The 15,038-nt window shown below is 42.9% G+C and overlaps 1 protein-coding gene across 1 annotated transcript in view; it reads right to left on the minus strand.

Annotated features, from left to right (window-relative positions):
* Window positions 1-273: 273 nt before the first annotated feature.
* The window catches only part of LOC109431460 (uncharacterized), a gene marked incomplete at its 3' end in the record, with an annotated part of 50,780 nt that continues 36,015 nt past the window's right edge, over window positions 274-15,038 (minus strand). Inside the window, 1 exon segment of the mRNA XM_062844082.1 lies at window positions 274-555. Within this exon segment, the coding sequence (XP_062700066.1) occupies window positions 274-555 (282 nt within the window).

Below are 15,038 nucleotides of genomic sequence, written 5' to 3' on the forward strand. Positions count from 1 at the left end.
TATGCAACTCATGACTGTATGTTAGTGTGTATGTACATATGTATGTATGTGTGTTGGTATGTATGAATAAGAGGCTGTTTATTGCAAGCAAACAATGGATGCAACCAACGGCACTCGGAAACAGCTGTTATTTCATCCACCATAACATTGTTGGGAAGGAGGGGGCGTTTTGGAGGTGAGAATGATAGGTTAAACCACCGGATGGACAGAAAGCGTGCAACCGAAGATAATGGAAATACATATAAAGTAGAGAATCAACCCTACTCGACTCACCTTCTGCACATGTCGCCAGGTATTTCCCATTCCGGGAGAAATCCATATCGTAGACCTGTCCGGTGTGTCCTTTCAGGGTCGTGTACAGCCACGGGTGCTGGTAGTTGGCGTCGGCCGTGCGTTGCTTCTTGACGTTGGTCGCCGCGTTGGAAGCTGCGGTTTTCCGGCTGGGCTTGCCGCCGCCGCTACCAGCGGAAGCAGCTGCAGCCGGTTCGCCCGTTCCGCTGCCATGCTTCTGCTGTTTGCGATCGTCGTTCTTTTCGTTTCGGTTGGATGCGTCATCTGCAAATTGGAGGAGAATGGGAGGGTTGAAATGGTTAATTAGATACTTGGTTGGAAGGCAGCTGGTTGGATGGAAGCTCCGGTAAGAAGAGCCCAATTACGGTCATGAACGTGTTTGCAATACTTTTCAGAATCTCTGAACTCGGCTGTTAGCTCAATATACATCGAGTCGGATGAATCACAAATGTAACGAATCAGTTTGTAGGATACAAGATAAAATGGAATGGCTTTATGTGTCGGGATTAGAAAAAACTAAACTCGGATGTAAACAAAAGGAACAGACCTTCTCATAGTCTAGTGGAGCAGGAAACCCGTACTTGGCAATCGATTACTACACGGAGAAAGTACTTAAATTTGAGTATTTTTAAACTCACTTTTGAGTTCTTTTTGTCTTCTCTCTCATCCACTCTCATTGTTGATGTTAGAGAGCGAAGAGCAAAACAACTCAACTTTGACAGTTCGGTGCGGAAAGCCAACATTGAGTAAACAGCATTGAACTCAAATTTGAGTATTTTGAACTAGCAGTTGGGTGAAAAAAACTTAGCCGGTAGGTACTTTGCCACACGGGATCAAATGTAAAAAACCCGCTTCAACATCGCTTCCACGAACTCAAATATGGGTTCCCGCACGCAACCCCGAAGTTGGGTGAAATAAACTTATCACAGACAAACAGACGTAACACTCTTCAAAACGGTTTGGCACATGCATTTAACGATCAATTCAAATTTCATTTGATTTGCGCGATTGTTCCACCAGAGGCGCTAGTGTTCGATCGCTTTGACGTTTGGCAGTGTACACGTTGCTGAATGATGCAAACGAAAATTACAGGCAATTTGTGTAGTAGTGTGCGTGTCAGCAAAACGTCAAATCGAAATCCATCATGGCCGACAGTGTCGCGCGCGGTTCTACCAACAGGTGGCAGTGTGCTCATGAAAATGACACTGGGCAAAAGTTTTTGATGAATTTCCTCTAAGAGTTACGTCTGTTTGTCTGTGAACTTATATTTGGGTTCTGTGTTGCTCTAAATCCGTCCACCAAACAATTTACGCATGAACTCGCACAAATGCAGCTTTATTGTCTGTAGTGGGCGACCGGTTGCATCATCATTGCCTGGTTCTTCCTTGACCTGCGGTTTGATGATACAGTCAGTGGTGTTATTGCACAATCTAAATTAGAAAAAAAATATACAATGAATCTACATTCATTCTACACTCATTGTGAATCAAACAAACGATTCCTCGAATCGCAAACCGACGGAAATGCACACCAAACCAAATCTATTATTTATAGAATCGATGGCACACATTCCCACGAACTTTGATTTACATCGATGAAAACGTATCTTATCAGCAAACAGACAATCTACGAAATTTGCGGCTTGGAGCATTTTTACGATACGTTTCTGTTGTTGTTGTTGTTGTTGTTGTTGTTGTACACCCAATTCCTGAGTAGAATCGGCACGTTTACGTTGGCCGTGCGTCATATTTCCTCCTCTTCAATGTTGTTCCTAAAAGTGCCTATCAACTCCTGTCACAGCGCTTAACTTAGAGACGGAGACGCAGAGAGGAAGAGGCAAATCTGTTCACAACTGCCTCGTGAATCGCATTTCGACGAGTCAACAAACAAATTTGCGCACTAATCACAACCCGCCCATTTGTTTTTATTTTTAAAACCCAAAACGTAAAAATAAAACAACAGAAAATCAGCGACGACGTCGAAGTTTTGCTGTTGCTGTTTTGGACGCCTTTCGATTGTGCGTCCGTGTTTTCGTAAACATTGCGACCTTTGAAAGTTGATGATGAAGTGCGTACGCGTACTTTGCAGTACCAGTTGTAAAACGAGTGTCGTTCCCCTTGCTTCAAGGCCCCCTTTTAAAACAATGGGTAATTGATAGCTTTCTCAAACGAAGTACGCAGTTGGAATGCGCGGCAGTTTGGGACAGCCTTCGTCGCGAATTATTTATTACAAAAATAAGTCACAGTCTGTTCGTTCTAAATCGTATAACGCTGAGGCATTATTGATACTGAAGAATCAAGTGCAGGTGGCGTGATTTGTCACACTCCTTGAATCGTAGACGACTGACGTATTGTATCGGACAAGCAGAACGTCACTGTAAATATTTTACGAGGAAAATGTGGGTGTGTTTATTGCTCATTCATTCATATCGCTAGGTTTTTGTATCAGCTGATCATTTTAAGTGCAACCACCAACACCACCATCAGGTGAGGTGAGCGAATTGGTATTGCTACATGGCTGTGATGATTTACTAAAAAAAAACAAACATCAAATCCAGTGACTCATCTGAGTAATCGATGTTAAAAGATGATGCTTTTTAACTCAAATGGTGAGCTCGTTTCATGTTTTTGTGTAAAATTCGAATCAAACAGAAAACTCCATTTAACGATTTTATGATCATTCGTTAAAATGCGGTGTTGGATATTCTGGAATTCAAATTGACGTTTAAAATTCGCTGAATTTTTTTCGATCACATTGTCGGTTTTTGTATAAATACGTAACCAACCTTTGTTTTTTTTTCGATTTTGCCTGTATGAAAAGTAAAAGTGATCCAACAAAAACCAACTCACAATAGCGGACACTGAGAGAGAGCGGCAAGCGTTCGACAGGCATCCACTGACTCTTGGTGACGATTGTGATGCAAGTAGAAGAGCTGGTGGCAGAGCTAGCTACCTATTAAGCTACCACGAGAATAATATTTATCTTTTTGGCAAACGTGCTTCTCTGCTCAGAGTCAAGTGGGAATGTCACCACCATCATCATTGACGGACTTTGACAAATGATGGTGGCCACCAAAGAGAGAGCGAGACACAGATAGAACAAGACGACAGAGTGAAAGGAGGAAGAAGTTGTGTTTGGCAAGGTTATGCAAGGAACGCAGCGAGTGATTGATGTCGTTCTAAAAATAATCAAATTTTGATTATTGCTCTTGACCTGTGCGGTTGCTCTCCTTTGGGGAATTGGGAGATTTTTTTTTGAAAGGCAATACCAATCAAATAATAAGTGGTGTTCTACATATAGTAAGTAAATGTGGAGAATCATTTGTTCTAACCATTCTAACAACAGCCAACAGCTGTTGTCAAATTCTAGAAAGATTGAGTAGATTTATTTATAATAAAAAGTGAAAGCAATCCGAAGTTGTCCATCAAGAACCATATTGCAGACTCAACATCTTTCGAAAGTTGCAACCAGATAGAGGCGGGTAGCATAGGAAAAAAACAGGTTTATACTGTACCAGGAATTGAGAGGTGGATTATGGAAATAGGAATCGTTATCGAAAATAAATGGTAATTTATTTGGGGCGATCACCGATCGACAGGTCGCACGTGTTTCTCCACCAAGAAAAATCTAGAGGTTGTGGCTAGACGAACAGGTTCGATCGATCGCGGAAAGCGTGATTGGATGAACCGGAACATAAATGTGGGAAGCGGATGGATTCTTGGTCGCATTCTCTTTCAGTTCTTTACAGTTTCAATGCACTTACGGTTTTTCAAGAATCAAACTTTCTTTATATTCTAGGGTTCCCCAGTTTACATAAAACTGCAGTAAACAACCTCTGAAATCATCCATGCACAGCACAGAAGCACGTGTTCGATAGACGACATATCGAAATTTGAATTGCGAAAAGAAATCCAAGTGCCTCGGTGTGAATCGAACTCATGACTCCCGATTCGCTAGACGGGCGCTTTTTATTCCTCCAAGCTACGGAGCCACTTGACTGTCTCTTTCGCCATTTGGCTAAGAGCTGAACTTGATTCCACAATACTGCCTGTAACTGTCGCATATTAATAGGATACCCTGTGAAGTAGGGATTTATATTGCGACATTTGCACCCATTTAGACTCGGCCGAAATTCATTTTCATCACAGTCGAATTTCGCACACGACTTCGCAGCGGCTGGTATACACAAGTTCGGTTGAGTTCATGACAGGGGCGTCGGATGCACGACAAGTATACAAAATATTAGTATGAAATTTCGCAAGGAAATGATGATTCAGTAGATTCTCAAATTATCACAGTAGTCTAAACATTAACGAGAAACACAATATGCAATTACAGGCAGTATAGCACAGGGTTTGCTTCTTTTCACAAACTTTTCGGGCTTCAAGAAAATCATTGATTGTGAATATGAAGGGAAACTCCAAACAATTTCCAAACAACAAAGATTGCTTACTAATATTCTATCCCTTCCTCACCCCATTGCCCCATTGGAAACGCATAGCCGGCACCGTATCTGAGCTCTTAATGCATGGAGTCACTGAGCTATGCACAGTGAAAATGATATTAACAAGCTGTCAGTTGATGCATAAGCCACTGCTTTGGGGAATGACGGACCAGTTGCTAATTCAATAGCTTTTATAAAGTGGTTTCCGACTGACCTATTGCAATTTCTGGAGAGATTCGGAGAAATGTAATTTGCACTGTGACACAGCATCGTTAAGTCGTCTGGTGTCCACGACATCGGCTATCCTGAAGATGTTTAGAGGTCCAGATCCTTTAGCTCTCTAGGATCCAACCAACGAAACGTTCAGAAGGATAGTGCCACAGCTTGGTAGTGCCCACCCTTAAGCCAGGTACTCACACGAAAGCTCCACGTTGCTTTAAGCCGATATCCCTTACCTACTGTCTTCAAAGTGGGGGCATAGATATAACTACGACCTAGGTACTACCAATACTCAAACGGCCCACTGGACCATCGACTACATGTTTTTAGGCCGGGACACGGTTCAAAACGTATTTGGCCGTTCTCGACGAAGTTGTGTACGCAGCAAAGGCTCTATCTAAACAACCATACCAATATTGTGTTTCTAGATATTGGGTTTCTTGTTGATGTTTAGACTACTGTGATAATTTGAGAATCCACTAAATCATCATTTCCCAGCGACATTTCACACTAATCAAACTGATTTTGTCTACCTTTTGTGCATCCGACGCCCCTGTGATGAACTCAACGAAACTTGTGTATGCCAGCCGCTGCGAAGTCGTGTGCGAAATTCGACTGTGATGATAATGAATTTCGGCCGAGTCTAAATGGGTGCAAATGTCGTAGATATGCTGAAGGCCTTCAATTGGACGTGAACAATCTAGAAACTCCACAAGCTTGTTACATGGGGTTCTGCTAGCAATGAACTTCCCCTTCTTAAGGACTTCATTACAAACAGTTTCATCAAAGTTGTCAATGATAATGAGAAAGCGGGATCCTTCCGCGAGACTAACGTAGGCTGGTGTTCTATGCAGGTCAGTAATCCGGGTCATTGTGACCTTATTAACCGCCTGTAACCAGCGGTTACAATTTTTATTTGTCGGCTCCACCGCAATTTGATATTCCCTCTTCCCAAAAGAATAACACGCCCTTTAAACAAATAGACCTCCTACTAACACTAAATGGGTCAGTGGCTGCACACAGTGGCTTGATGTGTGTAGTGATCGCTGCTCCACTCACAACACACCTTCAGTTTGTATGTGTACTTTTTGAGCATTGTAAACTACTCTCCGTGACGGGGTAACGCATAAATCCCGCCCGGATTTGTACTACTTGCTCGTAGATGGAACCCCAAGGCGATTATGGCAAACCACCATGTTAGGAGCATAAATGTCAAAAATCGTTCGTAAATTTTATTCACGAACGATTCTCGGCAGAACTTCGGCTCCCTCGAGAATTTTCAATTTCGATAAAAAGGTCTTCGCGACCAGGAAAAAATCTCTTTTCCCTGGAAATCTCGAAAGTTAGAGAAGTGCGCGAAAGTTAATTTAAAACAAAAGTTTGTGGCAATTGTTATTAGGACAATTAGTTTTGTTAGTTACAATAAAGATAAAAGAAAGCATGTTAGTAGTGTGAAAAGTGTAAAGAAACATAATTTTTCATAAAACGCTATAAATCACGAGAAGAAACCGCTACTGTTAGTGTATAAGCAGAAGAAAAAGTTTCTTGGCAGACGACGAACCGGAAGCAACGAAAGTGGAGACAGTGTACTCGGAAGTGGACAGGACCTAAGCGCATCCAGGTCGAGAACAGCACCATTCGCCCTTTTGCTGTTGGGGAAAAATCGATACCAGCCCTGGTGGCCGTCGAATGCCACCGTCGCCATCTTCCAAGCCACCAAACCTCCATTGTAATTCTCTGCTACCACCTGTGTCGCCAACCCTGCACGTGACCGGTTCCTAGTGGTGAATCCGGTACCCGAACACCATCTGCGGCCCCTACGCCGGAAAGCCAGCCCCGCAGCGAGAAAATAATCGCCGTTGATCACCATCCAGCGGCCAAAGCAACCATCCATCGGTCCGTTACCGCCGAGTGTTGTGAACGTCGGCAACCGGCCGGCCAGCCCGAAGTCATATCCTCCAAGCCCCGCATGTCACCGTAACCGCCACCAGCCCTGTCAGGATCGCGATCCGAACGCCGAAACACGCAAGTACCCCGCATGACGTCATGAATAAATTGTAACACTATTATGAAAATTTGGCCTCAGTAGCTATTTGTTCAAAGAGCATAGCCCTGGTGATTGATATTTCCACTCCTTTTCGTATCTCCGCTTTGTCGGGTTCAGAAAGGAACCAAATTGCTTCCACTTTCGGATTTCCAAAACTTATTTTGAATTTGAAATTTCTCGGTGTTGAACATTTTGGTTAACTTCCGTTTAATCGACGAAAGGTGAAGTCAGTGGGCAGTGGTTCAATTCGAGCAGTTTCTGCTTATGGTGAGTACCTTTCAGCTGTGTGTGTGTTGCGTGTACAAGCCGATAAACGACCCTGTGATCCCTTTAACCCTGAGCTGGCAAGTAACACGCCAGAGTCAGTTATACCAGCTAAAATCTTTATTTGAGCCAGATTGTAGCAACAACAGAGGAATGAATTATTGCTGAAACGACCAGGAGATTATAACTGCCGTCGGACGCCCTCATTAACTGACTTGCGATATTTTTAAAAGACTTTCCTGCAATTCCTCTAGGAGTTCTTTCTACCCCTGAACTTTCTTTTAGCATAACTTCTGCAGTTCCTTTTGAGATTTTCCAGGAACCTAAGTTCCAAATTCAGGAACATCAATTCATACTTTTCTTCTGGGATACTCGGAACTGCAGCAGTTTCTTCTCAAGGAGCGCCTATTGGGGTTCTACTTAAAGAAGTTCCGTCAGGGATTATTCCTGGAGATCGAATTGGTTGTAGTTCTCTAGTAGCTCGTTGTGGTATTCCGCCTGGAGTTTCTTTAGGGTTTTTTTTTCCTGGAATTACTTATAGAACTTCTCCAGTCCTTCTGAGATATGTCAAGGATTACTTTTTGGCATTTCTGGCAGAAAGCTCTTACGGTTCTCGTCTTGGAGTTCTTTCTGAGATTTTTTTTTTCATAATTTTCTTCTGTGGTTCTGCAGGATATTTCTTCTGGACTTCTTCCAGATTCGTCTGATTTTATTTTTCAAAAAGTGCCTACTAAGGTTTTCCCATGTTTTTCCTAAATTTCTTTAGAAGTTTCTTTTTAGGGCATTTCTGAAACTTATCCAGATCCAGAAGGTACTTCTAAGTTTCTCTGATATGTCTCAAGCCTATTTTTCAGGAATCTATGGTAGACTTTCTTACGATATTGCTCGTGCAGTTCCTTCTGGGATTTTCAGGAATTGCTTCTGAGATTCCTCCAGATATTTATTCTGAAATCCTTCTTGAAGCTCCTTTAAAGATTTTTCAAGACGCTACTTCTTGTATACTCAAGAAATTTCTTCTACGACTATTCCACAAGGCCCTTCCGAGATCGTCTGGGGTTTCTCTTGGACTTTCTTCTGGAGCTCATCCTGTTTTTTTTGCATGTCCTAGAACGAAGTACCGATGCTAGTAGCTGGCAGATAAACCGTTACCTTCGGAAGAACGATGAATTCGAGGTTGATGGAGTACTCGCCAACTCGAGAAATGATACGTGAGACGAATTTAGTTTTTGCGTAGGCTGCTGCTTGGCCGATTCCAGTTATTATGGGCAGTTGGTTTTTCTCCGGCGGCTGTGACGCGTTGAGGAAACTGTTCTGTACCTGAGTCCAGGAGCGAGCGGTAGCATTGCTGTGTAGTACCAGCAACAGCACAGCTGATTGATTCAAGAAGAGTGGCGAACGCTGATATCAATGGTGAAGCGCTGGTCATAGGTTGGCAAAGGCGATTCAGACGATGTTGGAGAATCGCTTGGTCAAAATTGCGTGTGCTGTCGACCTCGGCATTGATCCATGACGAGCAATCCTTCGACAGCTGACCCGTTCGCAAACAGTTGTGGCACAGTTGAAGACGACGCATTTCAGCCTGCTTCTCCTCCAGTGATTGTTTTGCGAAGCCCACACACAGCTAGCTTCCTCGGCAGAATGAACGATTGGGCATCGATGGTCTTCGGTTGGGTCGATTGAAGAAAGGTTACTCGTCGTTGTATGTAGCAAGTCTACTCCTCGAATGTCACCGCTGGCTTGGCGGTAGAGAATTCTTCCCAGTCTTGACGGGTTGTCGGATCTAGTCGAGTGCTCAGTAGACAGATGAGCAGAAGATCACAATGCTTGATGTGCTCTCCCAGTTGTTGTAAGACCTTGACGTTTGCCTCAAACTTCTCCCCTTGACTGTGAAGTTGATAACGGTGATGATAGTCGCCGATGCCGATGATGTAGAGTAAGAAAGGGAGCACCGTTGACAGGACGTCTTTTATAGGTCATGGGTTCTCCATCTTGTTAAGGTTGTCGGAAAAGCGGAACGCATAGCTCCGAAGGGAGCCATGTTCATCAGCCATAGTAGTTCGTGCTGTGAGTTGATTTGGCACTCACGAAGATTTCACTTGGAGTTTCTTCTCGGTCATTTTTTTCAGAAATTTATTCTGGAACTCTTCCACAAGAGCATTCTGAGATCATCCGGGGTTCCTTTTGAACTTTCTTGTGGTGTTCCTTCTGGAGATCTTTCTGTTTTTTTTTCTCAGAAGTATCTCTTCTGGTTTGTTTATTCTTTCTGGTTTTGTTTATTCTCACAAACTCGTAGGTGGTACAGTCCACTGTTGTGAGAATTGCATCCGTTCCGTTCGTTAGCAAAGCACAGAGGTTTGAGGCTAATGACTGACTCTTAGACAAGATTGATGCAATCCTCCAACAAACATTTTCGCTGTACATCAGATGCATAAGCCGCTCTTAAGCTTGATTTAGAAAATTTTGGCGGAATAAGGTGTTACCCAGCTGTCATTTTCACTTGAACGGCAACGTCCTTGTGACAGATGAGGGATGGGAAAGGAAGATAAGTTGGACACCTAAGAAGGGTATATAGAGACCTCTTAGGCCTAGGTGCACGGCAATTTAGGTATTGTAAGTGGGAGAGTTAAGTCCAAAGAATACGTTTGGTCAACGTTAAGTTATCAAAACAATGTACAGGAACAAACTCATCAAATTATACGAGGGCCAGTACACTCAAGACGAAATTGTTGACTTGCATTTGCGTCAGCCGGACAACAATCGCGAATTATTCTACTAAACACAACGTGATCCGCTAAATCGTCAGGTAAGAGAAATATGCTGAACACCGAAAGATCAATTTGCAAGCACCTTTCGAGGTAAAATTTGCAGAAGGCACCTGCCGTTTCTGAATTCGGCCGGCCGTATGCAAAGCAACACAGAGCAAATGAAACGCGTGACAGTTTTGAAAACGCAGCCGCTCGCGCGCACAGCCTGCTACGATCGTCTCAGTATAGCGTTTTGTGCAACAATTCAGCAGGGTTGCTGTTGTTAAACAATTGCCAAATTGAATTTTGCATTGAAATTTGCAAATTGAGTAATTAAGTATTATGTTTTAGCATCAATGATTAATATTTTATCGGTGCTATGATCGTGAATATATTAATATGTCTTATGACACAGAATGGAGTTTCTTTAACTTGCAAGCGTTCCATCTACTGAGAATGAATTCAAATCACATTATAATCAGCATGTTATAAAAATACTATCAATATTAAACAACATCTCCCAGTGCCACTGGGATAAACACCAAGATAAACACTTACATCGAACGTTGTTTTCGTCCAAGCTTGTCAACAGTCGGCAAACCAGTTTAATGGCGCGGTTAACTGTATCAGCATCTTACGATTCAAAGTTCGACTGCATCCTTACCACACAGGCATAACGGCAAACGGCGACGACAATTCAGATTCGGAGCGGTTTGCCAAAAGTGGTTTGAGAGTAACAAAAAAACAAAATCATTCAACCCCTTCGAAAAGTTAATGGTGATCTACTTCTTCTTAATTGTCTCTACAGCATCATATCGGGATTGGTACTAAACCTGCTGTGCAGCTTAGTGTTCTACGACTACAATGATACCCCCAAAGTTTCGTCGACCGAATTTGAACGCGATCAGCATGACTTGGCTGTATTTCCTCGGACATTACCACAAGCCAAGGCTCAAAAAGGACTTCAATAAATTGTGGTTCACAAACAATTATCATTTTCAAGAACCATACCACAACTTGACTTATTCAAAACCAAAATTTGAACCCCACTCGAAAACCCAACCGACAAACAAAACAAAATCTTCTGCCTTACAGATGTTCATTCAAATGCGGAAATCGACAAGCCGAGGAGCTCTACACCGCACCGCAAAAACCATTATCAGCGCAGCAGCGGCTGAGTTTGAGATTGAGAGCGTTACTCAGCAGTCAGTACCAACAACAACGGAACGCCACCGCCGCCGACAACCGCGCACATCTCGCGAGTTGATTAAACTTTTTCAGTGACGAGCACACAGTGCGATAAGACGTCGTTGCCAAATGGACAGAAATTTGTACCCCGTTTGAGGGGCCTGCTTCGCGTTCTGCGTATATCACTATGCGCCATGCCGTGGCGGCGAGCCCATTTTTTGTGGTTGGTCGGGTTTGCCTATAGTAGATGATTACATAGTTCCCTCTAATCTTACGCACGATTTATCGCCGAGGAAGTATCGTACGGTTCATTAGACTTGAGCCATCGCGTCGTACTGTTTCCAGTTGATTGGCTTCGCAGCAGAGCGACTTTGTGGGATTGTGGGATCGGGTTGTGGTTTCGCGCACTGGACACTGGTAGAATCAAACAAAGTGTTCCTGATTCACTCCGCGATAATGCGCATTGGTGTATCATTAAATCTTTTTGTTCCCGATAAGTGATCGTAAATCATGGGAAACTTCCGAACGAGCAACGACGTTCGATAAGGCTGTCGTCTACTTTCGCCGTCCGGTTACATTGCCAATCGCAAGATCTTTATTGAGCATCATTACCGGGCCCAGGCGTATTGGTTGGCGATTGGTGCTGGCTGGCTGACAGGGTTGGCAGAATGAACATGACGCACTCAGTTCAGTTGACCTCAAAAGCTATTTCATCTGAAATTAATTCATAAGCACGCGCGCGTGGCCGAACGAACCGTAGCGTTTTCGCGCGCGTTGCAAGCGAGAACCGTCAAAGGGGGTGGTGTTGTGCACATCTTCGACAGTAAAGGAACGGAGGGTCAGGAATTAAAAGGTACTATGCTCGAAGAACTAAACTAAGCTACAAGTGTATGACTTGTTCGAGACCCGGTCGATTTGCTTGCTTCGCGACTGTTAGTGGAACTGTGGGTCGAACATTCGGAGTCAACTCCAACCAGATGTCTGAGAAGCGATGTCAATTAGACGAATTGACGGAGAACTCATACACACTTAGTACACTTTGGTCAGGAATCACTCTCCCCCTAAAAGCTTACGTTGATCATGGACGGACCCCAATGGGCAGGAGAGAATCCAAAGATGTATCATCAGCGTATCCACAAGCGCTAAGAAATTTGACAACGACCTGGGCGCTGGCAAGCCAGAACTCCCGCTCTCGTAGCTTCAGGGTTCAGGCTCCGCTGTGAAGATATTCAAGAGTTCTCTCTTTAACAGAGGAAGAGTTTGACTTTTACGTTCTTTCATCTCGTGTACTACTCGGATAAAGTTTTCTCCGGCAGTTAAACATATTTCGGAAACCTTTTTCCCGTACAGGTCCCGAGGTCTGTCCTCCGATTCCGGTTGGAGACTGGCTTCCGGTTCACAGGCGTCCCGACGACTAAGTTCCGGTGCTTCTCAGATGGAGAAACACCCCAACAGTGGAAGTTCTCCCGACACCGATGGTTCTATCCCGACCAGTTAGGTGCCGAAGTCGGCCCGGTGAATTCGGTAGGTGATAGACTTCCGGTTCACCAACACCCCGACAACCAAAAACCGGTGCCACGTTAAGGACGACTCGGGCATGTCCCATGGATCATGCGGATCGCGGTTCAGCGCTCTGTGGTCGTTGCGCTACTTCCTCTGCATCGCGAATAGCATCCCCGTTACTGTTCTGTCGACAGCATTCCACGTGTCTTCGTCGCGACACATCTCTTCGACAACGCAGTGGACCGTGACGCCGCGCATCTCTGAGACATTCAAAGGCGGCGTGCTCCGGTGTTCAAAGACACGTGACCAAACCGAAACAGATACATCCGGAAACGTGCCCGGACAGAAACTGCGTCAGATGGAAGTTCACCTGTCCATGTATCCTGTTTGGAACTAGTCGGTGGGTTCACCTTCCGTTCTCGCAGTTCTAGTGTTCCTCCGCCGATAGTACTTAACGGTTTTTTCTAGGTCAAGGGTAATGCAGATGGGCATCATCCCAGCGATAACGCATACAACCTCCGACGAGATTGTTCTGTAGGCGCTTGCGACTCGCATAGGCTAGGCTGGCACTCCAACCATGTAGGCCAAGAGGCACCTCTTACTTCTGCTGGGACCACCCATGTTTGGCATAATCCTCGCTACTGTATTGACGACGTGCGCGTTAAAGTTCAGACGGTCGTCGACCATCACGCCCCACAGTGGTCCAGATTTGAAAATACCTGACAAAAATTGCCAAATCATAGTAGTCTGCTAGTTTTAGCCTATATGAGTGTATTGAAACATGATTTTGCGCTCAATTTTATTTTAAAGGCATTTTCATTTTTTGACGGTTTCTTCGACCAAAATCCGAACAAAATTGATGTTCTTCATACAATTTTACTATACACATGAGGAATTCCACGGAGTCATGTCAGTCGATCCTGAGCGACCATTTCAAAAATATCTGAAACTTTGCACAGTTTTTCAATTTCATCTAAATCGTCATTTTTCGATATCAAACCTTCATATTCACTCACGACTAACTTTTCAGAAGGGTGTATGCTAAAACAGCTCAAAAATATTCTAAAAGCTGTACAGCAAAAACGGATTTTTCGATTGTTATGAATTTTTCAGCAAAGTTAGATAACTAAATGATGATTCCTTAGAAAATATACACTGTAAAAAAAATATGTTTTTACTTAAAAAAAATATGTATATGGGTCACAAAAACTCAAATATCTCAAAACCCTATCTTTTTACCAACGTTAATTTTTTAGGGGAAATGGCCCTTTATATCAGCTATCTACCATAAAATTTTGGTGATGGTAAACTGATAAACAAAAAAGTTATGACATTTCAAACATTTCACAATTTTTACATTTAGTAACAAAAAAAAATTTTTTTCTGTGTAAATTATTTTGAGAATTATTTTTTGATGCTGATTTTATTGTAAAGGCTACCGCCTGAATTAAACAAGTTGTTTTCATGATACTTTTGTTTGATTATTCATAATTTCTATAGTATCTATTTGAAACTTAGACGCGATCCAGTGTTTTGATCAAAAATATTGAGAGTGTCATACTTTTTATTGTACGTGACTGGTGAAAAAATCCCTTGATAGTGTTGAAAAGCTGTTGATTATAAGAAAAATGGAATTAAACTTATTTTTAAGACAAAAGCTGTATAATAAAAGTTTTATATACGCGTATACGTCTAGTTTATCTTCAAAAAAATACCTCTTAGAGAACAGACTTTATGATCGGAAGAATGCGAGTAACTTCAACAACAACAAATGCATGAGAGTTACCTACCACGTGAAAATCCATCGCCCAGTTCACACTACCCCCACCTGGTGGAAATGTTTCACGAAATACTGCGATGTGCAATATCGTCATCAGAAGGCGCTAGTGTGAAACGTCAAACGCAAAGAAAAATGATGGGCACTCTTCTGGTTATGAAAGCCACAACCAAGATTCAAAATGATCGTTAAAGGCGTGGTCAATGAAAATTTCGTCAGTGTTACGTTTGTTTGTCTGTATACATACCATGACAATGCTCACGAAAAAGCAAAAAAAAAAATACTACCGCTATGGATATTAAATAGTAATTTTTTTCTTCAGCCAAGCAAACAACACCAAACTAGTCAGTTAAAACTAAGAAGTGATTTTGTTTATTATAATCTAACGAACAACATGAACAGTCGCTTTCTCAAAGGTCTTCAACTCAACTCTCTCTTGTAGACCGTTTGATGAAAAAAAATGATCAAAGGAGTTACGAAATCTCACCGAAAGCACCATAGATAATCTGAAAGAGACTGGTTATGCCCAAATTGAATCCAAATTTACGCATTTGCACGTCC

This window comes from Aedes albopictus, unplaced genomic scaffold (assembly GCF_035046485.1).
Source record: "Aedes albopictus strain Foshan unplaced genomic scaffold, AalbF5 HiC_scaffold_88, whole genome shotgun sequence".
NCBI classification, from domain to species: domain Eukaryota; kingdom Metazoa; phylum Arthropoda; class Insecta; order Diptera; family Culicidae; genus Aedes; species Aedes albopictus.